At 59.9% G+C, this 25,386-nt stretch overlaps 2 protein-coding genes across 11 annotated transcripts; one reads left to right on the top strand and one right to left on the bottom strand.

The window, feature by feature from the left end:
- Positions 1-115: 115 nt before the first annotated feature.
- Positions 116-22,214, top strand: SMTN (smoothelin). 10 transcript variants are annotated; one of them, XM_067700219.1, is made up of 21 exons: positions 116-262; positions 1,971-2,101; positions 6,737-6,885; positions 7,259-7,352; positions 7,439-7,517; positions 7,625-7,722; positions 8,633-8,953; positions 9,042-9,114; positions 9,726-9,797; positions 9,878-10,399; positions 10,585-10,757; positions 13,863-14,015; positions 14,102-14,177; positions 15,254-15,418; positions 15,518-15,580; positions 15,785-15,851; positions 16,753-16,926; positions 17,122-17,239; positions 17,918-18,069; positions 19,029-19,192; positions 21,910-22,049. In XM_067700219.1, exons 2-20 carry the CDS (start codon positions 2,051-2,053, stop codon positions 19,171-19,173), a joined length of 2,745 nt encoding a protein of 914 aa, XP_067556320.1. In that variant the 5' UTR covers positions 116-262; positions 1,971-2,050; the 3' UTR covers positions 19,174-19,192; positions 21,910-22,049. The 10 variants fall into 10 exon arrangements, with proteins under 10 accessions (XP_067556320.1, XP_067556319.1, XP_067556316.1 ...); XM_067700218.1 differs by lacking the exon at positions 19,029-19,192 and having other exon boundaries at positions 21,910-22,214; XM_067700215.1 differs by having other exon boundaries at positions 15,518-15,851.
- Positions 22,215-22,384: 170 nt separating this feature from the next.
- Positions 22,385-25,084, bottom strand: SELENOM (selenoprotein M). Its single transcript, XM_067700226.1, has 5 exons — positions 24,720-25,084; positions 23,492-23,527; positions 23,252-23,286; positions 22,812-22,890; positions 22,385-22,728 (listed from the first exon to the last, which is right to left on the bottom strand). Exons 1-5 carry the CDS (start codon positions 24,837-24,839, stop codon positions 22,570-22,572), a joined length of 429 nt encoding a protein of 142 aa, XP_067556327.1. The 5' UTR covers positions 24,840-25,084; the 3' UTR covers positions 22,385-22,569.
- Between the last annotated feature and the right edge of the window lie 302 nt (positions 25,085-25,386).

Genomic DNA, 25,386 nt, shown 5'->3' with positions numbered 1-25,386 from the left:
GGCCGTCAAATTGAATTTCCCCAATGGGGCACGAGGGTGGGCGGGATCCTCCCCAGGATTGGTTGGCGCCATGGCGCGGGGCGGGACCCGCGGGGCTGCTGGCGCGGCTGGACGGGCGGCGCTTGCAGAATCCCGGGGACGGTTGCTGAGCGGGCTTGGCATCCCGGTCGCGGCGCCTTCCGCCTGACCGCTCCTAATCCATCTGTTGGATCCCGAACGACCTAAGCTGAGCCCGTGCCGGGCGGGCGGGCCGGACTAAGAGGTGGGTGTGCGGACCTCCGGGCGGCAGCAGGATCCCCGACGGGTCCGAGGGTGGAACCCGGATAGGTGGACTCCCAGGGTTATGGGACTCCTGAACCTGGGAGCCCCCACCCATCCACAGGGGCTCTAACCCATGCGATAAAGTTCTGAGGCCTGGGGAAAAGACGCTCACGGACCTCCAGGAGGCTCTACGACCCTCAGGGGTGCTAGTCTGTGGGGGCAGAAACCCTGAGGAAGCTCCTACGTTCCTCTGAGACCCCTCGCAATCTTCGGGGACCTCACACTGTGTGACAGGGAGCCATGGAACTGGAGTGGAGCAGCGGCAGGAATCCCTGAGGAGAAAGAGACTTCCCTGGGAGTCCTAGATTCTGCGTTAGGGACCCCTGCCCCTCAGAAGACATGGGGGAACTCAGAGTGTCCACAGAACCCAAGTCTGGTGATTGCTAAGTGAAGGACCCCAGCAGAGGGCGGCTGGGAGGTTGCTACCTGTCCGAGCCTACAAGGATGGGAAAAGCAAGCAGCGACTTGAACAGGCAGAGTCCGAAGAACCCCAACTGTGTGGACTAGGACCTTCCCCAGACCCATTCACTGGATGGGATGACTCGACAAGTGACTGGGGAGGGGGAAGGGATGACTGAGTGATGAATCAACAGGAGCGGGGGCAATCCAGGGGCCATTTCAGTCACCATACATTAACTAAGCACCTACGGTGTGTCACGCTGTGGGCCCTCAAATTCCAGAAAGATATTAGGGCTGCAGGGGGAAGGAAAGAGCTACACTGGGAGGCTGGGTCAGGATTTAGGGGGCCATTTTGATAGGCAGTGATAGAGCAAGAAGGAGTGTCCTGAGCCCCTGAGGGCACTTTGGAAGGGGACTTCAGAAGCTAGAGGTGGCCAAGATTAAATCCATTCCCTGCCCTCTGGGTCTTTGGGATCCTCCTTCCCCCATGACAATCCTCTGGTCCTCTCCAATCCTGTTTGCCTAAGTCCAGAAGCTGGACGGATCAGTTTCTGAAGGCTCTTCCAGCTGAATTGAATTCTAAGTGTGTGAACTGGCAGGAGGAGCGGGGTGCCTAGACACCTGGCTTCATGAGGTCAGGGCAGTTGGCATCAGGGGGAGGGCGGGAAGGGGAGGAGTGGAGAGGGGTGTGTACAGAGGGCTGTCCTCAAGAATTAGAAGACAGAATGTTACCTCCAATGGCTTAAGTTACCTGGGGGAATGAGAGTGGCAAAGGCAGCAAGGACTTGGATATGGGTTTAGCCCATAGCCAGAGGCTGAGCTTTTGGGGTGAGTGGGGGCTGGGCAGGCCCTGGGGATGGGTGGGTGGGGCAGGAAGCTGTGGAGTGTGGTGGGCACCCCCTGGTGGTGAGCACAGCTTGGGTGGGCCTTACTGGGCCCTGGCTTCACAATCCAGGTCCCTACCCTCCCTGTTTGATGCTTAGATATGGCAAGGGCCCAGCTTAGGCCACTCAGCAAGCTAGCAGTCCAGCTGGCTGGACTGGCACCAGGGACTCCTACTCTTGGTTTGTTGAGTTTTCCAGCACACTACCCTAGGGCAGAGGGCACCTCCCAGCCAGGAGTCACATCACAGATAAGGATCAAACACCAATGGATAATCATGGCTTAGAGGGGGAAACTGAGGCACAAAGCCCAAGTGCCTGTGGTTTCTAGAGGCCCCAGAAGGCCTGATTCATGTCTGTCCCCTGCAGAATTCCCTGAGCTGGTGTCAGCTGCCAAAGGCACTGGGGAACTCACCAGGAGGCGACGGACAGAGCTAGGGGCCAGCAAGATGGCGGACGAAACATTAGCTGGGCTGGATGAGGGAGCCTTGCGGAAGCTGGTAAGTGGTTCCATTATCCCTACTATGAGGACAGACAAGACAGGCCAGAGAGGCAGGGCCTGTCCAGGATACCTCTCAGCTGACAAGAGGAGGTGATGGGGGAGGGCGCAGGAGAAGGGCTCCGGGGAACAGGGCTGGGGCCTGTTCCGCGTGGCCGATGCAGAGGCCTTGGTGGCATGTGCTTGTCCATGCCAGGTGCTGAGGCCTTGTTCCTCCCAGCCCCCCACTGCCACCACCTGTTTAAATAGTAACTGGTAAGGACTCACCCATGTGCAGTCACAGGTGTGGGGAGGCTGGATTTGCCTCTCTCAAGCAACAGCCTGGGCAGTACCCACCCCTGGAGGCTGGCCCAATGATAACAGTAGCAGCAATGATTAATAAGCCAGGGCACAGCAGGGAGCAGTCTGGGCGCTAAGCACACCATCTCACAGAATGGTTACAGTAGCTCCAAGAGCCAGGAGGACACTGAGGCTCAGACAGGTGAAGTCACCTGCCCAACGGCACCCAGCTCGGAAAAGGGTGTGCCAGGATCCAAACAAACCCCAAAAGGGGTCATGGGGGACCAAGAGACCTGGATAAGTCAAGTCCAAAAGAGCCCATAGAGAGAGACAGGCCTTGGGGACCCTTATGAACACTGTGACATCTAATCTGTCATTTTTCCCACTCTGAGCCTCAGTTTCTTTATCTGTAAAATGGGAGGTGGGGGGAATGTGTGTGAACATAATATCTAGGTCCTACAGTTGGCATGGGGATGGAATGAGGCATGGGCCCAGATCTTGGCATGGAAGAAGGATGGGCCCACTCTATCCCCTTTCCCCAGCTTCTTCTTGAAGCCCGCCCTCCCCCCCAACACACATATCATGCACAGAGAGGATGTGGGGCAATATAGCAGGGCAGGCATGTGCCCACCAGCAAGGGCAGGGTGCACTGGAACTGGAAGAGGGGCCAGAGCTCCGCCCCCCAGCCCCTGACCCTTGTCCAGCGGGTAAATTAAAGATTTACCTTCCCTGGGAGAAGGCAAATGACCCACCCCACCCCCATACCATTTCTCTGGAGGCAGGGGCTGGAGCCAGCTAGCTCAGCCCAGTCACTGGGCAGTGCCCAGCCACTGCCATCATCTACCCAAGGCACTCGGCCTCTGTGTCCTCGGACAGCACCTTAGACTTTGGGTGTCTGCCACCGCCACAGGCGCTGTGTGCAGCCTGAGGGAGATGGGTTTCCAAAGGGTCCCACCACGTCAGCTCGACCTCCCATCAGGCAGTCAGAATCCTAATGTGGGTAGTGGAGAGAAAGCCAGGCCTTTGCTCATCCCCTTCTCTAGGGGTCCACTCTGAGGCTCAGGGTTCTCCAGCCGCCACCCCCCACCCCATGCGGGTTTGGGTGCTGGAAAAGGGTTTCAGAGAAGCCGGAGCATTGGCTGTAGTCCGCCCTCCCCCAACCCCGGCCCCCTCCCTGGGAAAGGACTAGCAAGACCCCGCCCCTCGTCTCGGGACCCCGGAGGTCTTTCCCATTTCGGGACCGGGGTCCTCCACCGCCGGGCGCCCGCCATTACTGCGCCCCAGCGCTGCCGAGGGTCCCGCCCCGGGCGCCGGCCTCCTGGCAGGAACTGAGGCGTCCGGAGCCGGGTTCCTCCCCGCGGGGCCGGGCCTTATAAGGGAAAGCTGACCCGAGCCCCAGCGTCCGGCCGATCTGGGGACCCGGGGACCCGCTCCCAACCTCGGCTCCTGCACATTCCTGCGAACAGGGAGGGGGGCTGTGCGGGATGGAGACACCTGGGGACACGAGCACCACGTGCTCCTCCGCCACATATAGGGACGCCCTCCGCCTCGGTCCCGGGTTCGAGATCGAGCTCTGACACTCACTAGCTGGGTGACCTGTGAACCTGGGTTTCCTCTCTGTAATCGGGGATGTTAAAGCAGGCGGAACCTGGGCGGCTTCCTGTCCTGCTGGCTCCTGGCTGGGCGCCTTGCACCGGGCTGCGTGGGAGAGGCGTGGGCGGTGCAGGCGGCTGCGGTCGCGGGGCCCGCGGGCCTTCAGCGCCCCCTGGCTAGGCCACGCTTCACTGCCGGCCGGTCCCCCATCGGTCAACTGGAGGAGCTGGAACTGAGCGAATGCCTGGAAAGTCTCCTCCGTAGTGCTGGTGGGGAGATTGAGGCCCAGGAAGACGCCGGGGCCTGTCAGACGCCCCCAGCAGCGAGGGTACAAAGTACCCGGAGGCCCGGCCCCCCGGGAAGAGGAAGCACCCTCTTTCCTCCCAGGAGAATTTCACTGGGCAGTTTCGGAAACCCCCCCATCTCCTTCCCTTTACCCCAGTGGACAATGGCGCTTTGTACTTCCTTCCCTCCCAAAAACAGCCCCCTCCACTCAGGATGGTGGGGCCTGAGAGGACGGGGAACGCAGGACACACATCAGGGACACTGTGGGCGGACCTTTGTCTCCAGGCCCAAAGGGAAGGGTCATGCGGGAGGGTGACCAGTGGGATGAGGTTGTCCATTCCACAGCCCTGCCCCACCCACTCGGGGGATCAGACAGAGGCTCCCATTTTCCAGAGGGGGACACTGAGGCTCCCAGGGGTTGCAGAAGTGACCAAGTTCCCACATCAGGCTTTTTTCAGGGAGGAGAACCCCATCTCTGGAGCCCAGGGGGTTGGGAAGGGACACACAGGAGACAAAGGGCTAGTCATTGCATCTCTGAGCCTCTTTACTCTCTGCACAGGAGGGTCTGGACCAGCTGTCCCCTCAAGCCCGGAATCTCCTAGTGTACCACAGAGGGCTCTGGGCCTGAGTCAAGGCCAGGACTGAGGGTGGGAAGGTGAGCCTTCTCCACCCCCCCACATGATAGGCCCCCTTAAGCCCCAGGGCCTCTCTAGTCCAGGCTGGAAGGGTCCCCAATATAGTACAAGGATCTTCAAGGTACCCACCATAGCAGACAGACCCCAGCCACAGAGATATCCTCAGCCCAGGGAAAGCCCTGGAGTCATGGAAACCTGGGTTCAAATCCTGGCTCAGGTCACTTGACCATAAGCAAATCACTTCCCCCTGAGCCTCAGTTTCCTCATTTGTCAAATGGGAGTAATAAATTGCCTAGGGTTTCTGTGAAGTTAGGACAAGTAAGGGGCTCAGCACAGGATCCAGCACATGGTTTCTCAGTAAATGTTACAGATGCCTCTGGGTATCTTGTCCTCACTTGCCCTCACTTCTCTCTCTCCCATCCTGACTGGTTGGAACCAACCATACATAGCTCCGCAAGGTGGGGGAGGACCCCAAGTCACTGCCCCCATCCTCACCCACTGCCCTAAAGGGAGGCCATTGTCCCATCTGACAAATGAGATGTTAACCAAGACCAGGGATGTTAAGGATATGATCCTGACCACCCAGCCAGGACTGGATTGGGGCTGGAGCCAGCTGGGGGTCCTGGCTTGAGCCTTCCGGGAGCCCTCCCATATCTCCTCAGGAATGTGAAGACTGAAGGCTCCCTGGAGGGCTCTGTCACTTGTCTCTACCCTCTTCAGACTGGGACAAGTGAGCTCATGGCTAAGCTGGGCCAGCCCACACTCCCTGCTGAAACCTTTCCCCCTCCCACCAGGCTCCCCTGTAGATCAGGAAGGAATGATGGGAGAAGAGACTAAAAAGGAAGGGAGTAGAGGGTTCCTGGGCCTACCCCTGAATGATTTGGGGGTGGGGGCGGAGGAAATCACTTTGCCTATACTTGCTCCCACCTGGCGCACACCCACACTGGAGGCTTATCTCTGCCATTATCTTCCTGGGGGCCCTGGGCCTGTCCTCTCTCCCTTGAGCCACAGAGGCTCTGTAGGGGGTAGAGGAGTGAGGGGGGCAACAGGATTGGCTGACTGCCCAGAGAAGGTGCCCTTTCCTGGACCTGGTTAGACCAGCCACCCCCAATTTCCCAGGGAGTGACAGGCTAAGAAGCTGGTGGGAGCACCTGTCCCCCATGGATGCCCTCTCTAGGGCCCTGGGTGGACCCTAGTGCACCCAGGGGTGTTGGCCCTCCCACTCTGAGCCCCGGCCCCTTTGCCCCTTCAGTAGTGGCTAGAGCAGGACCAGTGCAGAGAGAACAACAGCCCCCAGCCAGGCAGGGAGCTATGACTCCTGAGGGCCTGCCCCTGCCTCAGTTTCCCCATCTGTCCAGTGTGGACGAGGCTGCCACCCATCAACAGGGCTGTGGTACTTTGGGAGTCTCTCGTGCTCACAGCTAGATTCCAGCAGCCCAATCACCCTTCCCTCCCCAGGGACACTGTTAGGGGCCCATAGGATGGCCTCCCTTCTCCTGCCACGACTCCCTGGTTCTTGGGGGTTTGATGAAGGGCTCTAAGAGGCAGGAGTCGAGTCACAGGAATGAGCGCCTGACTTGGCATCTGGCACAGGTGGGTGGTTGCTGGCTGCCCACTCTGTGAATCTTAGTCCACGGTGGGGTGTCCAGAAGCCCTCGCTGCATGATCTGAGTCTCCCCCTGAGACCAAGTTTGGGTGGGCAGGCAGGCACATGACGGGCTTGGGGCAGAGGGAATGGAGACAGACCACTCATTGTGCCCCAGGCCAAGCCGTGGGCGGCCAGTGCCCGCCCTCCGTCCCTGGCAGCCAAAATGACCTGCCCCTCACCACCCCTTGCCCTGCAGCTGGAGGTCACAGCAGATCTAGCAGAGCGGCGGCGCATCCGCTCAGCCATCCGGGAGCTGCAGCGGCAGGAGCTGGAACGTGAGGAGGAGGCCCTGGCATCCAAGCGCTTCCGTGCCGAGCGGCAGGACAACAAGGAGAACTGGCTGCAGTGAGTGGCGAGGGGTTGGACATGCAGGTGGGGCTGAATGTGCCAGGGCTCAGCTCGTGTTGTGCAGGCAGGCATGAGCCATGTGTCTGCTGCCCATCTGGGTGTGCAAATGGCAGCGCAGGCACGCATTTGGAGTACACAGGGATGTTGGTGGGCACGGACCACATGCCGGTCATGGTGTCCTGGCCACGCCCATGTGATATTAGCGCTCAGGTCCATGGGCGTGCATGTGCCAGCGTGTAGCCAGAGGGTGTGCACAGCTACCTGCCCCTCTGCCAAGGTTCCAGGTACCCTGTCCTGGCCTCTGCCCTCAGCCCACATCCTCTATGACCTGGCCCTGGCAATGGAGGTTATAGTCATGGTGTCCCTGCAGCTCTCAGCAGCGGAAGGCTGAGCAGCAGGCTGCTCTGGCACGGCTGGCAGGACGGCTGGAGTCCATGAGTGATGTGGAGGAGCTGACCACACTGGTGAGGCCTGGGCCAGGGCAGGGGATGGGGGCAGGGCAGGTGAAGACCTGGACTCCACATACCCGTGGCCCACCCCTCACCTACAGCTGCGAGGCGCTGCTGAGTACGAGGAACGCAAGCTGATCCGAGCCGCCATCCGCCGTGTACGGGCCCAGGAGATTGAGGGTACGTGCCCTGCCCTGGCCCCACCCCTGCCCTGCTGCATGCTGCCCCCAGCAACGCCTCACCCTGACCCCCTGCCACTCACCTGACACTTCTCCCTTTCCCTCCAGCCGCCACATTGGCTGGAAGGTTGTGCAGCGGGCGTCCCAGCAGTGGCTCAAGAGAGGACAGCAAGGGGCGGGCAGCACACAGGCTGGACCGGTGTGAGGTAAGGGATGTGGGCAAGGTCCTGTGCCCATGGACGCCAGCAGCACAGAGCGCCTATGTGTCTTTGCTAGATTGGTACTTAACTGAGGGGGCCCCCAGCTTGTGTTTGGGGGACAGTGGGACTCTGTCAGGCCTCTGCCCACTCTCCCAGGCAATTTCTAGTCACATGTCTCCACTCCAGAGTTTGTCTCTACCCAGGCCTCCCCCGCAAAACCAGCTTGTCTACACTGCTCCCAGGTTCCTGACTGTCACTCATTACCACCCTGTTGACCTCCCTGCTGGCCTCCCCGCTTCCACACCTACCTTCCATCCCCACACTGGCCATCCAGCCTCCACTCAGCAGACAGAGGGATCTCCCTAAAATGAAAATCAGATCCTGGTACTTGCCCAGCTTAAACCATCTGAGGCTGCCCCTCCCCCTCCGTACAGCCCAGTTCCTTACCTTGGCTTATCAGGTCCTGCTGTCAGGGGCCAGTTTCGGCTCTGTTCTCCAGGGAGTGTGGGTGAGAGGTCGGGTCGTGCAGGTTCCCTAAGTGGCCAGCAGAGGCCGCTGGGTCCCTGGTCCTGGCAGGACTACCCACTAACCCCATAATTAACCAGGCAGAGGCCAGGGGTCAGGGGCCTCCACGCCAGAAATTGATTAAGTCTGGGAGTCCCCAGCAGGTCTCCTGCTGTCCCCAACCCCTGCCATTAGGATCTGGTCATCTCTGAACTGCCCTTGACTAGGCAGTGCCAAGAGGTTGGGAAGTGGGGATCAAAGACGGCCCATGGTGTGCCAGTGACCGTGCTTGGGCAGATGTGCCTGCAGGAAACCGTGTCCAGCCCCTCTGCTTTGCATGCCCTGCCCTGGGTGCCTGCCAGCCTGGAGAGCCTTGGCCACATCCTGTGGGTCTCCCACGGGTCTCCCGCAGGTGCCAAAGCCAGAGGAACAGGAGCAGCAGGCAGAGGTCCCAGAGCCAACTCCAACCCCCAATGGCACCAGCCATGACGTGACGACAGTGACACTACTGCTTCGGGCCCCACCTGGGGGCACACCCAGCTCACCTGCCTCAGCCGACAGTTCACCCCCCACTACCTCTCCTGAGCCTCCACTGGAGCCTGCCGAGGCCCCACGCCCTGCCACTGAGGCTCTGGGTGGCCCCAAGCCACCTCCCAGCCCGCCCAGGGCTGCCAGCCCTGAGCCCCAGGAGCCTCCAGCCACCCCCAGCACGGAGGGGCAGGTGGTCAACAAGGTGAGTCTAGATGAGGGACAGGGATGCTAGGCAGGTGAGCTCCCCAGTCTGGGAGTCAGGCCCTGCCCATGCCGTGTCTCCCCTGCAGCTCCTGCCTGGCCCCACAGAGCCCCCTGCTGCTGATGGCCCTACCAAATGTCCCTCCGACACAAAGAGAGCAGGTAGGGTTCCAGCAGAGATAGCTAGGGGCATCTGCCTCCCTGGGCCTCCCCTTCCCTGCCTGGAAAATGGGTTCTTGTGCCTAGATGGCTCCAGTGCCCCTCAGGTCCAGGCAGGCTCTGACACTCCTCCCACTGCTCCTGAGGTGTCCCCACCCCTCCCCACCCCCCCACTCACGCACCCATGGCCAGAGGCCTCCCTGCAGCCTTGAAAGGCAACAGGCCTCAGGCACATTCTTTTCCCCAATAAGGGAGTGCGCCCATCTCCCAGCTGGAGCCGTGGGCAGTGCTGGCCAGGGGGGTGTCCACCATCCCCATCAGCAGGGAGAATCTGGGCACCCTTCCTCCAGCCCAAGCCTAGCCCCAGCCCCCAGGAGTGTCCAAGTTATCCCGGGGTCAGGGAAGGAGGGGCCTGTAAGAGAGACGCAGCTGAGTGGGGAGGCTAGGAGCTGTGGGAGGTGCAGGATGGTCTGGGGAGGCTGGGGAGGTTGAGGTGCAGGAAGGGGTTGGGAGGCTGAGGAGGTGTGGAAGAGAGGACTATGAGAGGTGGACCCCACCATCCACTCTCCTCTCTCTGTGCCCACATGGCTGCCACCGCCTTCCCATGCTGCCAGACCTGGCTGGCCCTCGCCCCTGCCAACGCTCCCTGTCTGTGCTGAGCCCCCGCCAGCCAGTCCAGAACCGAGGTACTGCCAGTTCCCACAACCCCGGGCTCTGGGCAGTCCCTGTCCCATCCCACCACTGACAGCCCTCCTGTCCCTTCTAGAGCCCACCCCCCTTGCCAGCGGACCTTCCCTGTTCCAGCGGGCTGGCTCCGTACGGGACCGTGTGCGCAAGTTCACATCCGATTCTCCTATGGCTGCTGGGCTCCAGGAAGGCCCACTCCGGGCAGCCCTAGGTCCCTCGACCCCTGCAAGGCTCCCAGGCTCCTCCCACATCAGCACCACCCCTGTCTCCTCCTCCAGGGGCCCCTCCTCACGGGGCCCCAGTGACACCTCCTCCCAGTTCAACAAGGATCAGCGAGGAACAGCCCGGCCCCTGGCCCAACTTCAGAGCTGCCCCAGGGAGGAGGGCCCCAGGGGGCGGGGCTTGGCTGTCAGGCCCCTTGAAAACAGAGCAGGGGGGCCCATGGCCCGCTCAGAGGCGCCCAGTGCCCCGCTAGCCGTGGCCGTGGGCACTGCTGAGCCAGGGGCCAGTATGAAGACCACATTCACCATCGAGATCAAGGATGGCCGGGGCCAGGCCTCCACGGGCCGGGTGCTGCTGCCCACAGGCAACCAGAGGGCAGGTAGGCCTCCCCGCTGCCTCCCCACTGCTGGGGATGACTGCCTGCAGCCACCCAGCTCTGCACATAGGACAGATGCTGTGGTCAGGGCTCAGGGTGTCTCCAGAGGGTGCACTGGGCGCCATCAACCTGGACTGGAATTACCCTCACCCCACCTGATCCTGACCATAGTCCTTCTCCCTATCCAGAACTGATGCTGGGGCTGCGGGCGCCCCCCACCCTCCTTAGCACCAGCAGTGGGGGCAAGAGCACCATCACGCATATCAGCAGCCCTGGGAACCTGGCTCGGCTGGGCAGTGTCACTCACGTCACCAGCTTCAGCCATGCCTCCCCTGGTAGCCGAGGAGGCTGCAGCATTAAGGTGAGCCCTTCCTCACCCCACCAGCCTCACCGTCAGCCTGCTCATGTAGACTGCTTCAGGGTGCAGGGCTCTCAGGGCTCCTCTGCTCTGCTCTTCCCCTACAGCACACACAGGAAACTGAGGCCCACAGAGAGAAGGTGACCACAGTCCACAGACAGTTGGTGGCAGAGCTAAGGCCAGACCCCCACCTATCAGCCACTAGACATGTCAGAAGCTCACTCTGTACTGGCCTTAAGCTTCCCACATGATGATCTCTGGTCCTTACTCCAGAATTGGTCGGTTCATTCCTCGTGAACAGATGGGACAACTGAGGCTCAGAGAAGGGTAATAAGGGCTTGCCCCCCTCTTCCTGTAGCAGCCCCAGTGGCCCTGCTCCCAGCCTATACTGAACCTCAGCCCCAAGGTGCAGAGCCGTTCATCTGCTCATCCAAGATCAGCCTGGCCCGTTAGGAGATTGGATATTAGTGATTACCATCTGCGTCAACAACTCGGGGTGGGGGGGGGGGCCTGGGCAGAAGCACTGAGGGGGGACAGGCAAGGGGGTGCCAGTCAGGTGAGGCAGCAGCCTAGCAGGTGCCACGGGAACTGAATCTGCTGCACCCTTCCATTATTCATTCTGGAGCCCGGGATCAGCTGGCTGGGAGCTCAGCCTGGGAAGGGTTCCCCAGTGGGCTGCCCAGCTGCCCAGGTAATGGCCTCTGTGCTGTTCCAGGGGCTGAATGGGACTTTGAGGTGAAATGGCTAGAGCCAGCTTTGGGCTTTCTCAAGGGTGATAGGGAGAGGGTGGGGGCAGGAAAGCACCCTTCACCTCACAGAGCAGGACCTAACTGCTCTCTGCCAAGGGAGTGAGGAGAGGGTGGCTGAGGCCCTTGGGGTGGATGGGAGGTGCCACAGGGAGCGCCAGGTATGACCACCTACTTGCCTCAGTTTCCCCAGCCAGAACCAAGGGGAGGCAAATCGCGTGCCTGTAATGCACTTGCTCAGAGTCTGTGGTTGGATCTGAGCACCAGAGGCAGGCAGAGGACATTTATCTCAGGGATAAGGCACTTGCTACTACAGATTGCTTGAAGTCCCGCCTCTCTGTGCCTCCATTGCCCCCATCAGTTCAAAGCTTTCTAAAACAGCATGGCATGAGGGCAGAGGACGCAGGCTCTGGAGTCTGGCAGACTGGGTCCTCAAGGCTAATGCACGTGGTGGCCCAGACAGGCCCATGCCTTACTCCCTGCCTCAGTTTCCCCACCTATGGGGCATGGGGCCCCGGCCTCGGCAGTCCTTCAGAACCTGTGCAGACTTGCTGTACTGCCAGTCTGTGATCTCTGCAGGGCCAGGGCCAGGCCTGGCGGTCCGCCTGCTTGGGCAGGCCACCCCTCCCCCACTGCCCCTCCAGAGGGAGCCCAGAATAGGTTTCTATTTGGGCTACAGCCCCAGCTGGCAGGTGGCGGGCTGGGAGGCCAGCAGGGGCGGGGCAGGCCCACTGCCCTTGCCTTCGCCCTCAGGCCAGCTGCAAAGACTGACTCTGCCAGACAGAAGCAGCAGTCCCTACCACTGCCCCCTTCGTCACCCCACCATAGAGCCCCCACCATCACCATGCCGGGGGTACCGGGGCCCAGGTCTGAGCTGGCCGCAGCCCTCGAGGAGAGATTGGGCCGGGCGTTGGAGGAGCTGCGGGCAGTGGCGGAGGCAGGCCGGGCGGCAGTGACCCAGGCAGCTGAGGCAGCTGCCTCGGCCGTGGAGCCGGTGGCCCGGGCAGCTGAAGAGCTGCGGGCGGAGACAGCAGCGCTGAGCCGGCGGCTGGATGCGCTGGGCAGGCAGGTGGAGGTGCTGAGCCTGCGGTTGGGGGTCCCACTTGTGCCTGACCTTGAGCCCGAGCTGGAGCCCAGTGAGCTGCTCCTGGCCGCTGCGGACCCTGAGGCCCTCTTCCAGGCGGCCGAGGATGCTGGGACCCCTGTGGCCCACCCGCCTGCCTTCAGCACCCGCCGCCGCTCCTCTGCAAGCCCTGCCCACAGCGGCAGTCTCGTAAGTCCTTACGGGCTGCAGGGAGGCGGGTGGTTTTGAGCCAGGCTCTGCCTCTGCTCAGTGACCCTAGGTGGCCTACCACCTTCTCTGAGCCTCAGTTTACCTATCTGTACAGGGGACTGGGGCACTAGCGCTCCAAGACTGAGGCGAGATGGTGCCAGGCTCCTGGCCCTGAGGCACACGTGGCGGCTGCCCTGGCAGCCCCTGGCCGGGGCCCAGCCTCCAGCCCCACCCCCACTCCCTGCCCCTGCCAGGCCGAGCCTCCCTGAAGCAGCTGCCACCTCGGCTCTCCTTACTCTTACAGCAAACAGAGAGGCCCTGCCAGGAGGGGAGGGGCTCTGATAGTTGGGCTGGGGGCTTGTCTGCAAGGGGCTGGGAAGATGCCCTGGGAGGGGTGGGGGGCTAGATTGGGGTTGGAGGCCCCTTAGGGGGTGATTCATGCTAGGGGGTGTGGGGAGCAGGGGCGAGCTTCAGAGAGGACTTGGCTCTGGGCAGCCCCGGTCAGACACCTGGTCAGGAGCCTATGGGCCCTGGTCCAGCTCCCTTGGTGTGTTGAGGGCGGGCATGTGCTTGCTGCCTGGGCACTGGCCCAGGAGGACCCAGGCTTTGGGAGCAGGCAGGACAGAGCACAGCCTGCCTGGGAGGGGGGTGGGAATGAAGCCGCGGAAGGAACTCAGATTCAGGAGTTAGGCTAGCTTCAGCTCAGATCCCAGTCTGCATCACACTTATAGAAGGACTGTGGGCAAGTCATGCAGCTACCCTGAGCCTCAGTTTTCCCTTCTGTTAAATAGGGACAGTAAAATACCTAGTGTTTATACAGTGCTCACCACTGAATGGAAATCACCATTATTGCCTCCCTTAATTTATTAAGACAGTTCTGGGTACATGGGAAGCCCTACAACAAGGTTCTCAGTACCTCTTCTGTGAGCCTGACATCAACATGGTCATCCTTGGGCAGGCAGTCCAGCTGGCTAGCGGTATTTCAAAGGCTGTGCCAGAAGCCCCAGGGCCTGGCCCCCTGTACTTTGGGGCATGGTTGGTTTCATTTACACCCCTGCTTAAAGTCCCTGCCCTCTCCGCACCACACAGATGGAGCCAGAACCAGCAGAGCCCCCCTCTGCAGCAGTGGAGGTGGCCAATGGCGCCGAGCAGACCCGCGTGGACAAAGCACCAGAGAGGCGGAGCCCTCTGAGCACCGAGGAGCTGATGACCATTGAGGATGAGAGTGTCCTGGACAAGATGGTATGGCCAGATCTGGTGGACTGGGGGTTGGCAGGGGCCAGGGCCAGCAGGCACCAGATAGGCAATGACAGGGACTCTGTCTGCAGCTGGATCAAACTACGGACTTTGAGGAGCGGAAGCTCATCCGGGCTGCGCTACGTGAGCTCCGACAAAGGAAGAGAGGTAGAGAGCCCCATGCCTCCCCCTAGATCCAGCGGCTCCCCTCATTGGGGTATATTTGTGGACACTCCAGCTCAGTAACGCCCTCCCCACCTTCTTCTCTAGACTCAGCTTCTCCTTTTCTAGACCCAGCTCTTCCCTTGCCTCCTTTCCCCAGATCCAGCTGCTCCGTTCCCTAGCTGCTTCTCTCCCGCTTCCTAGACCGAGAACCAGCTTCTCTTCTCCTTCCTAGGCCCAGTTACTCTCTCCCCCAGCTACTCCTCCTTGCTTCTCCAAGTTCTGTCAAGTACTCCTTCCCTGAATCCAGATACTCCTTCTCCCAGCTGCTTCTCTCTCCTCAAGGTCCACCGATGACCACCTTAGCCTCTGCTTCCTCCCTGCTTCCCCTTCCCTGAACACAGCTACTTCCTCCCCAGACCCAGCTATTCCTTCTTCCAGATTCTAGATTCATTTGCTTCTCCAGATACTCTCAATTACTCCCTCTCTGGATCTAGCTGCTTCCTGCAGGGCCCACGGATGGCCACCCAGCCTCTATGCCCACCCACCTGCTTCTTCTTTAGGCCCAGTTACCCCCTTTGTCAGCTTCTCTCCCAACTACCCTTTCCCTGGATCGAATTGCTTCTCAGATACCTACAATCACTCCATCCGTGGATTTAGATATTTCTTCCTCTAGCTGCTCTTCTCCCTGCTAAGACCTATTTGAAGGCCTGCTCAGCTACTGCCCTCACTCAGCTTCTCCTTCCCTGGCCTCTGCTGCTTCCTCCCTAGATGGAGATACTCCCTCCGGACTCAGCTTCTCATTCCCACAGAAACTCCCTTCTTGGACCCAAATACTTTCCCTTTGAGTTCAACTATTCCATGTCCCCTTGTTTCTGAGTGCACCACACCCCGCCATTCCCTCCCAAGTTATAGCTACCCCCTCACCCCCAGCTACTCCTAGAGAGGACCGTTGTCCCCTGTGTCTTCAGTATTGCTAACAAGTTGCCCTCCACCCCATCTGTGTGCCCCGTGTGCCTGTGCATATGTGCTTTGTGGGCGATGGCGGCCTTCTGGGCATGCGTGGGGCATTCCCCGCCCAGACCAGCGGGACAAGGAACGGGAACGGCGGCTGCAAGAGACACGGGCCCGCCCAGGGGAGGGCCGTGGCAACACGGCCACCAAGACCACCACGCGACACAGCCAACAGACAGCCGATGGCTCAGCTGTCAGCACTGTCACCAAGACCGAGCAGCTCGTCCACTCCAGTAAGGGGCTGAGCAGAGATCAGGGCTCAGGGTGGGAACATGTCTACCTTGCTGGACCCTGTGCCCCTCACACCCTTCCTCTCATCCCTGCCCCTGCAGATGATGGCAGACGGACGGCCCGCACCACCACGGTGGAGTCGAGTTTTGTGAGGCGCTCAGAGAGTAAGGCCGCCTGGCGTCTTCTCATGCCTGCCTGCCAGCCCACCTTCCTCAAACTCTCTCCGAACTTCCATCTGTGTGTCTCTCTGTCCAGCCGTCACTTTCTCTTCTCTGCCTGTGGCTACCTCCATCCCTCTACCAACCTCCCGCCCCATCTCCCACATCCAGCCCAGGACCTCACCCTGCTCCCCTTCCCCTTTCTTGCAGATGGTGGTGGCAGCACCATGATGCAAACTAAGACCTTTTCCTCTTCATCATCCAAGAAGATGGGCAGGTGAGCACAGGTACCCACTCCCAGACCATGGAGGAGTCAGTGTCTCAGGGGACCTCACTGCACACCCATTCTACAAGAGGGGACACAACCAGGGGGGGGCAGAGTGGGAGTCAAACCACTCCTGCTTGCCTTGCCATCTCACCTAATTCTCAACCGCACCATGGGGGAGGCCAGAGATTTGCTCGGGGTCTTAGAGAAGCCTCCCCACCACACTGAGCTGCTGGTGGCACTGCCACTTCCCAGTGTCTACAGACCATGTCCCATGTCACAGAGCATCTTTACATCTTAGCCCCATGAAGGTGGGATACACCCGATGTTATAGAGCATTTTGGGGCAGGTAGGATCAGAATTCAGGCTGGGAACCAGAGGGGTCCAGGAACTCTGAGTCAGAGACTTATATTCAAGTCCTTGCGCTGCCCCCCATGCTCTCTGAAATCTAAGGCCAAAGGCCTCTGTTTCCTCATCTTCAGTGGAAGTGGTAAGAGCCCCTCCATACTCTTGTGAAGTTTAAAATGACACATAGAAAAGGCTCAATAGACACTAGCTATTATTATTATTACCATTACTGTTATCACATTGGTTGTCATTATTAGTTGATAGGGCTCAGAATCTAAGCTCACCTGTAACCTGACGATACAATGAGCCTTCGCAGAAAACTCCCCAGGGTCCAAGTCTGTTGAAAAGAGCTTGGCTCCCATTTTCTTGTCGTTTGAGCCTCAGTCTACTCTTCTGTAAAATGGATGTGATGAGAGCACCTCCCTTGCTGGCCGGCGTTGCCAGTGGTGAAGATACCGCAAGAGAGTAGGATCTGGAGTGTGACAAGGCCCCTCCCTTGACCCGTGGGGATCGAGGCTCAGGAGCGGCCCTCCCCGGCCCTAACAGTGGCATACCCACCCCTCAGTATCTTCGACCGAGAGGATGAAGCCAGCCCGCGGCCCGGCAGCCTAGCGGCGCTGGAGAAACTCCAGGCAGAGAAGAAGAAAGAGCTGATGAAGGCGCAGAGCCTGCCCAAGACCTCGGCCTCCCAGGCGCGTAAGGCCATGATTGAGAAGCTGGAGAAGGAAGGCACCGCTTGGTGAGCAGCAGTTGGCGGGGCGGGGCCGCACGGGGCGGGGTCTGGGCTGTGGTGGGCGGGGCCAGAGACGAGAAGGGAGCGGCTGGAGCTGTGGGGGGCGGGGCCTGAAGGTAAAGAAGGCGGGGCTGGGGCCTACTCGGTGGGCCGATGGAAGAGGCGCCCCTTGTAACCCCGCTCCCGACACCACCCCCACAGCAGCTCTGGCGGACCCCGCGCAGCTGTGCAGCGCTCCACCAGCTTCGGTGTCCCCAATGCCAACAGCATCAAGCAGATGTTGCTGGACTGGTGCCGAGCCAAGACACGTGGCTACGAGGTGAGCTCTGTGAGACCAGGTGGCCAGGCGAGGGCCTCCTCACCCTCACAAGGCCCCAACTGCAGCTGTACCCTTCACAGCCACCATGTCTGGCAGAGAAGATGGGAATTCCTCTTCTGGGATGAAACAGGCTCAAAGGACACATAACATGCCCTACATTCCAGGATAAGTGATTAAGGGGCAGGGCCTAATGAGGGCCCTTTGATGGTGGGCACAGTTCAGGGCCAGACCCCACCCTTAGAGTCCCCTCCTCATTGTTCTGTCAGAGGCACTGGGTAAATTTCTGTACATAAGGGAAGGAGTGATGAGGGCATGACCATGGCCTTAGCTGGGTGGTGCTGCGCCTCTTGGTCACTCTGTCCCCCTAAGCAACAGACACGGGAGTTAACAAACTGAGTTGGAGGAGGCTACCTACTGTGCAACCTTGAGCAAGCTACAGGGCCTCTCTGAGCTCAGTTTCCCTAGATCTGGATTACCAAAACACTGGAGGATGAGGACTTCCCCAGTGGTCCAGTGGTTAAGACTCTGGTTAAGACTTCCACTGCAGGGGGCATGGGTTTGATCCCTGATTGGGGAAGTTCTGCATGCATGCCTCATGGTGTGGTTAAAAAACAAAACAAACAAAATACTGGAAGGTGGAGGACATAGAGAGCTGACCAGTCTTCCCACTACCCATAGCATGTGGACATCCAGAACTTCTCCTCGAGTTGGAGTGACGGGATGGCCTTCTGTGCCCTGGTGCACAACTTCTTCCCTGAAGCCTTCGATTATGGGCAGCTCAGCCCACAGAACCGGCGCCAGAACTTCGAGGTGGCCTTCTCATCCGCTGAGTAAGTGTGGGTCCCAGCCCTGCTGGTGTCAGCTGGGCGTCTGGGGCTGGGCATCTGGGCCGGGCCCAGCTGCCCTGAGGCCCCCTGGAGCTGGTCAGCTGCACTGTCATTCAGTGGCTGAGACCCCCTTCCCCAGAAAGCCCCCATCCTCTTCCACCCCACCCACCTGTTGCTGAATGTGCCAGGTGCCCACCGGAACGAAGGAGCCAGAGGCCCGCCTACCAGCCCAGGCCAAGGCCCATCAGGTGGCCCTGTCCATATCCCCTCCATTCTCCCTCTGCCCCCTTCTCCCTCTATCTCTCCCTTTCTCTGTCTTGCTCTCCTCCCACTATCACCAGAGCTTCCTGCTCCCACGGGATCCCGGCTGGAGATTCCAAAAGGAGGATCCTGGCCCGGGCACCGTGCCCGCCCAGCCTATATAGGTGTTGCCAGAGGCTTATATAGGACATCAGCAAGCCCTCCACTTTGGAATCGTTGCCCCATCTGCTCACCTCACCCTCATCACCCTCCTCCATCTGTCTTTCTCTATCTTTCTCTTTCTGATTTCCCCCCGGATTTCTTCCTCTTTCTCCTCCCTCCACCTCCTCTCACGCCTCCCTCACCCCCCCTCCCTGGGGCACGGCCCTCCTCTCCAACCTCAGCGCCAACGCCATCGCCCCCACCCCTTGTTCCCTCCCGCTTGCCCCGAGAGTTCTCTGCACCTGTGACTGATCTGGCCCCCCACCCCTGTCTGCATTGCACACCATTAGTGATGGGTAGTGAGCGGCACGTCCACAAAGGGGAGGGGGCATGCGGGGGGCTGGCAGACTGCAGCACTGAGAACGTAACTGAACTCATGTCTCTGTGTGTGTATGTGTGTGTCTCTCTGTTCTCCTCCCCTCTCTCTTTTCTGCCTCTTCCCCTGCTGCCCCGCTCGGGCCCCGCCCCCCTGCCCCTTCCCGGCCCCCTACCCTCCCCAGGACCCATGCGGACTGCCCGCAGCTCCTGGACACAGAGGACATGGTGCGGCTTCGAGAGCCTGACTGGAAGTGCGTGTACACGTACATCCAGGAGTTCTACCGCTGTCTGGTCCAGAAGGGGCTGGTAAAAACCAAAAAGTCCTAACCCCTGCTGGGGTCCCACGGTGAGGAATGCCGCCTTGCTCCCCTGTCCCATTACGCTGCCCCGCTGGAATCTGCTCAGTGGGGCACAAAGAAAAGCCAGGGAAATGGCAGGAGTGGGGGTGGGGAAGCAGGGGGACCCTGAGAAGAGCCAGAAGGAGCCAGGCACGGCCTTATCTTCTGTTCAGGACCTCACAGGCAAGGCTATTCTCCTCAATGGGCAGTGATGAGCCAGGTGGGCAGGACTGAGATGGAGGAAGCCCAGGAGGCCATGGGATCCCCGGGGAGACACCCGACCCAGCTGGCAGGTCCAGGACAGCTCTCAAAAAAGTGCAAACTAAGCTGGCATCTGAATGACAAGTTCAGGCTTAAGGAGAGGGAGTCCCAGGCAGAGGGATCAGCCAGTGCACAAGGGTGGGGTCGAGGGAGGTGGAGGGCATGGCACACCCAGGAAGGGAAGGAAGTTTATTTAGTCTGGATGTGAGGGGGAGGAAGGGGTCACAGTCAGGAGTCTGAACTTCCTTCTGAGGACAACAAGAGTTATAAAAGGTTTTCAAACAGAGAAGGGATATATGTGGTCTGGTAGCATTGAAGAACAATCCTTGAGTGAGGCCTGGATGAGGGATGGGGAGGGGAGGGGATGGACTAGACAGTTAGAGAAGCTTAAGCGGAGGGGTGGGGTTTTTGATGGACCCACTGGGGAGGGAGAATGAGGGTCAGGGAAGCCTCCCAGGCCTCCAGTTTGTGCACTGGGAAGTTGGGGGTGCCATGCTCCAAGTTGAGGAGCTCAGGCGTGAGGCCAGTTTAACAGGAAGTTATTTCTGGTGGGAGTCCTGGATCCCCAAGCCAGCTGTGGCATTTCCTGTCTGGTCATCTCACCTCAGGGCCACAGTAGAGATTCAGATCCTGCACTAACTGCCCATTACAGACCAGGAGCTCAGAGGAGAGAGGTGGGCTCAGAGCGTGCCAGGGGTTGTTAGGTCAGAGCTAGGGCCAAAAACTGGAACTCCAGACTCCCCACCTTGTGGCTGTTTTCCTTGCCCCATCACTTTTCCCACCCATTTTGTAGGGAGAAGAAAAGACGAAGGCCCAGAGGGAGAAAGGGGATTGCCTAAAGTAATGTGAATCAGGGACAGAGCTAGCAGTGCACTCAGATGCCCCTTGGGGCCTGGAGCCATTGTGGGGGGCAGCCCACACGTGCACACATATACTCAGAGAAGCTGTGCAGGTGAGGGAAAGATGGGCTTGGTGCTGTCTCCAGGTCATATATGGACTTAGGAGCTGCTGCCCAGCAGGCCAGCCTGGAGGGAATGGGGCTCAGTCCGGCCCTGTTCCAGTTGGAAAGTGTGACTCAGCCGTGCTGTTGCTCGAATTGCCTGGTGTTTGGCCTGTCACTGGGGCAGCAGGAGCCCTGAGCCGTGAGCCCCGGTGTAAACAATGGCTTTATAAGGTCTCCAGGGAAGACACCAGAGATGGGAGGGAGCTCCACTTTGGGAGAGGCCAGGATCCCTGGGGAGATAGCCACAGCTGGAAGAAGCTGCAAAGAGAAGCCGCCTCTTCACCATAGTACAACTGAAACAAGCTGGGGCAGAGACAACCTCAAGGGCACATAGCACCTCAACAAGAGAGCCAGAAACCTCTCACTCATCCTAGGTGCTTCCAAGGACTCAAATGAAGCAAAGAATGACTATACTATTGCAGAAAAATGGGGAAACTGAGTCACGGGGCAGGGTTTTCTCTAGCTTCCACAGCTGGCCAGGAGTAGAGCCTTGACAGAAACAGGTCTCCTGTTTCCCAGGCTTCTTCCCCAAAGGAGTCCTGGTGAGCTGAGAGTAGGCCCCAGCCCTTACATTGTTTGACATTGAAGGTCTGACCTTGAAGGCACAAGATGGAAGGTAGTCCTGGGCCCTTGGGTGTCTTGGGAACAGGAGCAATTCCTGCCCTCATGCCTTCCTTGCCAAAGGAAACTCACTTAACAACATTGACAGTGCTAACTGTCATATATATGCCAGGCATGGCACATGGGAGGGAGCAAGTCCTGCCCCTGAATGTGATGTAGTTGGTCCAGTTCGTATTGATTGGGACACTCATCTGCTTCCCCTGCTCTACCCAAGTGGGTAATAAGAGTTAAAGAACTGTCTCTCAGACATACACACACACCTCCCTGGCCACCATCTCACACAGCAGGGATGTCCCTTGAGGCAGATGGGGGTTCTCAGGCTGCTCTGCAGGAGGTACCAAGCCAGGGAGCTGGCAGATAATCCTGGGCCCAGAGGGTCACTGGAGTGGGTCCTGGGTGCAGGGAAAGATTTGAGGCCTCTTGGGTACAACGGCCCCACTGAGAGGCTTGTGCCAGCTGGAGTGTGCCATTGAGGGTGAGAAGGAGGCGGCCCTCCAGAGAGAAGTGGGTGGGGTCTGGAGTGAGGACCTCCCCCGGGCTAGGGGTTGAGACCCCAACCCTGCGCTGGGTCTGCTGCGCCTGGGCGCAGGGATGGGGCAAGGATCTCCTCCTTAATCTCCACATGCCTTGGCCTTGCTCCCCACAGAGGTGCCTCCAGGCTTGGGTGGCTGGGGCCTGGGGCTTCTGCCTTCCTAGAAGGCTTTTCCCCCATTCAGTCGATCAGGAGTCGAGTTTATGGAAGACCAGCGGGCTGCGGCGTTGTAAAGACCTCTGGGTAGAGGGTCGCCGCAAGAGTCGGGGCCGGCACTGACAACCACCCCCGTGCCCCCCTCCCCGCAGGATGCTGGTGGACTGCGTACCCCTCGTGGAGGTGGAGGACATGATGATCATGGGCAAGAAGCCCGACCCCAAGTGCGTTTTCACCTACGTGCAGTCGCTCTACAACCACCTGCGGCGCCACGAGCTGCGCCTGCGCGGCAAGAATGTCTAGCTTCCCCACCGCCCGCAAGGCCGCAGCGGCAAGCTGCCCCCACCATCCAGGCACCGTCCCCTCCCTGTGCGCCTGCCCACCGCTGCCCTGTCTGTCGCGACACCTTTCCACGCATACACACACAGCGTTTTGATAAATTATTGGTTTTCAACGACCCTGATTCCTCTCTGCCTCCCTTGGGGGGCTGAATGGAGGGCAGCTGGGTAAGGTGTGCCCACGTCCCCACTCTGGCAGCCAGGCAGCTGGGGATGCGCGGTCTCCTATGGGTATTCGGGGAGCTCTTATTCCTCACCCGCCCGCATCAAAGAAGGAGTCGAGTCTCGCTGAAGGCGGAAGGGGATTTAGTGGAGCTGGGAAGGGAAGAAAGAGGGTTAGGAGGGACCCCCGCAACTCCATCCCTGCTGGCTCGGGGACTGGGCGTCGGCCCTCAGCGAGGGTGGTGCTCCCGGGCCGCTGAGCGCTTCATTCTGTCCCCAGGGCTCAGGCAGGGTGGTGCCGCGTCCCCAGACCTACAGGTCAGCGCGGTCAGGAGCGCCTTCGGCGGGCCTAGCGGGCGACCGCAGGTACTCTGGGGGCACAGCCTCGTCGGGCGACGCCTTGCGGTAGAAGCCGAGCTCCTGCACCAGCGCGTTGATCTCCTCGCGAGTCATGTCGCTGAGTGGGATTCGCTGAAGCAGAAGAGGGGCGGGGTCAGCGCGCCGGGCCCCGCCTCTCGCCCCTCCTCCCCACTGTCCACCTACCCAGGCCTCACCTCCAGTTCCTCAAAGCGTTGGCCCAGCAGCACGAGCTCCGGGTCGGCCCCCGGGAGGTGTTTCATTACCAGGTTGTGGCTGGAGATGGTGTTAAGGTGGGTAGTGGTGGGCGGAGGCAGGTGGGGTCTCCTGGGGACTTGCCGATGTGAACACTACCTCGTCTGCCCAAGCAGGGCAGGGATACCCATTTACACGTGAGGAAATTAGGGTTCGAAGAAGTAAGGGGGTCTCCTCTCTGTGCCGGTGTCTGTGGCAGTCATCACTAGTCAATTTCTCTTGCCAATCCAAGACCACCTCAGAATTCGCTGGGCAGCCACTATCAATCAATCCCACTTGTTAGTTGAAGACCATTTGTCATCCCTATCTGTGAAGTTAAGTGGAAGGAGATTCTTGCAGATACCCTCCCCTTTCTCCCTCCCCAAGAACAGAAGGAGGATACTAGAGTGGGATGTCCTGGGTGACGAAGGCCTTCACCTGGGGAGGAACCAGAACATCAGACCCCAACCATCTCCAGGTACCAACAGGAAACTGAAGCCCAGTGAGGTCACACAGCAAGCAAGGTGTAGGCTCCTGACTCCCAGCCCAGGGAACCTTCCCCACCCGGTCATTGGGACCATGTTGCCCACCCCCAAAGAGGCTCAGGGGGGACAGAACTGGGGATCCCTTCCTTCAAACTCACCTCCTTCAGGCGATTAAGCTGTCATCCCCCACATGTCTGGAGGGGAACAAAATGGCATAGGTCAGGAGTAACACATCTACCCTCACCCTCATTCCCCAGCTGGGCATTGGATTGAGCTGTGAATTACTCCCTGGAACAGCAGTTCCTAAGATGTGGAAGTGGAGGCCCCTTGTGGGTAGAAGGAGGAACTCTGTACAGATGGGAAAGCCGAGGCCCACCCACACCAGAGGAAAAGAGGAGCAAGACCAGAAACCCAAAGGAAACTTACCAGCCTTGGGGCTCTTGCCTGCACAACTTACTGACTCTTGACCCATGCCCAATGCCCAAGAGAAATGATCACCCTACCCCCTCAGGCCATAGAGACCTGGACCTGGTCTTTGGCCCCTAGAACCTCAGGGTGGAGGCAGACCAGAAGGAAACAGCTCAGAACTTCCCTGAGAGGCCCTATTAGAGACACCTACCATCTGGTCCCTACCTCATCCGGTGCAGAGCTGGCTCTCCCTGCCACCTGCAGCCTAGCCCTACAGACCATCTGGTTGCTTCCCCAACAAAGGAGGCTGGGAGGGCCCCTCCCTGTACTCCCTGAAGGGGAGTCCAGACCCCAGAATTACCATTCTAGTCCTCCCTCCTCCCCGCCCTCGCCACCCCCCTAGCTTTTTTCAGGCAGAAAACCAAGGCCCAGAGAGGGTCTGTGATGATCCAAGTTACACAGGGACTTTGGTGGGGCATTTCATGGCAGGGGAGGGTGGGGGGATTGCTGAGGAGTAAGAGTGGTAAGGCAGTTCCCAGCCAGGTGGCAGGGAGGCTCCCAGAAAGTCTCCTGTCTCCCAGGCAAAGGGAGTGAGACCAACCGGAACTGGGGTGGGGAGGAATTCCAGGAAAAAGAGAAGTGATGGGGGGATGGGAGGTTGGACTCCAGAGGACAGATTTGGGAAAGTCATAGGCCGGAAGAAGTTAGGGGACAGGGCCAATGTGTCTGGGGCCCAATGTCTGGCCGGATGGGGAACTGGGGAGGGTTTCAGATTTCCAGGCCTCAAGATCGGTGGTCTCGGGCTTCCACGGTGGGTGCTGGGGCGTTCTGGGGCTGGGGAGTGGGAGGGACAGTCCTGGTGCCGAGGGGGACATGGGAGTCGGGAGGGTCCTGGGTCAGAACGGGCGGTGATTCCAAAGCCAAGGGGCCACGGGGTTAGGGGTCGGTGGTGCCTAGCCTGGGGGCCGCCGCACTCACCTCTACCCGGCCTCGGGCCAGGCCGTGTAGACGGTTCCAGTCGGGCCGGAAGGCGGTGGTGGCGGCCGCGACTGCCGCGAGGAGCAGCAGCAGAGGCGGCGAAAGCAGCGGGAGGCGCATTGAAACCCGGCCGAAGATGATCCGCAAGCTAGAGGTGAACCGTCCGGCCACTGCGCCACGTCTGGGCCCGCGAGCTGGCCAGGTCCCTGCTTGAGGTCCCACCCCGCTAGGGACCACGCCCCCAGCTCTCGGTCTCCGCCCAGGGCCTGCGTGGGGGCCGCCCGCGCTCTCCCGGCGGGGTTTGGGCTCCTCTCTGGCCCTCAGCCCTTTACTTTCCCAGCCCCGAGAGTGTCCACCCTCCCTCTGCTGACAGAGAGCATGGACGCTCCGACAGGATGCGGCCAGGCAGTGCCCCCTCATGCCGGCAGGGGGCGCGGGCGGGATGCGGACGGACACGCGAGTTTCTGGGTCAGACACCCGATTTGAAGATGGGGAAACTGAGGCCTGGGGAATCCTTTTTTGTGTTTTTTATTTCTCTGGATGAAATTCCGATCTGGATTTCAATTTCCTGAGCACACGTGTGGCGATGGGAATATTACGTCAGTGCTGGGAGGATAAAAGGGTTAATACACATTAGAAAGCTCTTTAGAACAGTACCTGGCACGGT

Source organism: Pseudorca crassidens, chromosome 12 (genome assembly GCF_039906515.1).
Source record: "Pseudorca crassidens isolate mPseCra1 chromosome 12, mPseCra1.hap1, whole genome shotgun sequence".
Taxonomy (NCBI): Eukaryota; Metazoa; Chordata; class Mammalia; order Artiodactyla; family Delphinidae; genus Pseudorca; species Pseudorca crassidens.
The sequence above is the reverse complement of the archived record's forward strand: the minus strand, read 5'-3'. Positions and strand labels throughout refer to the sequence as shown.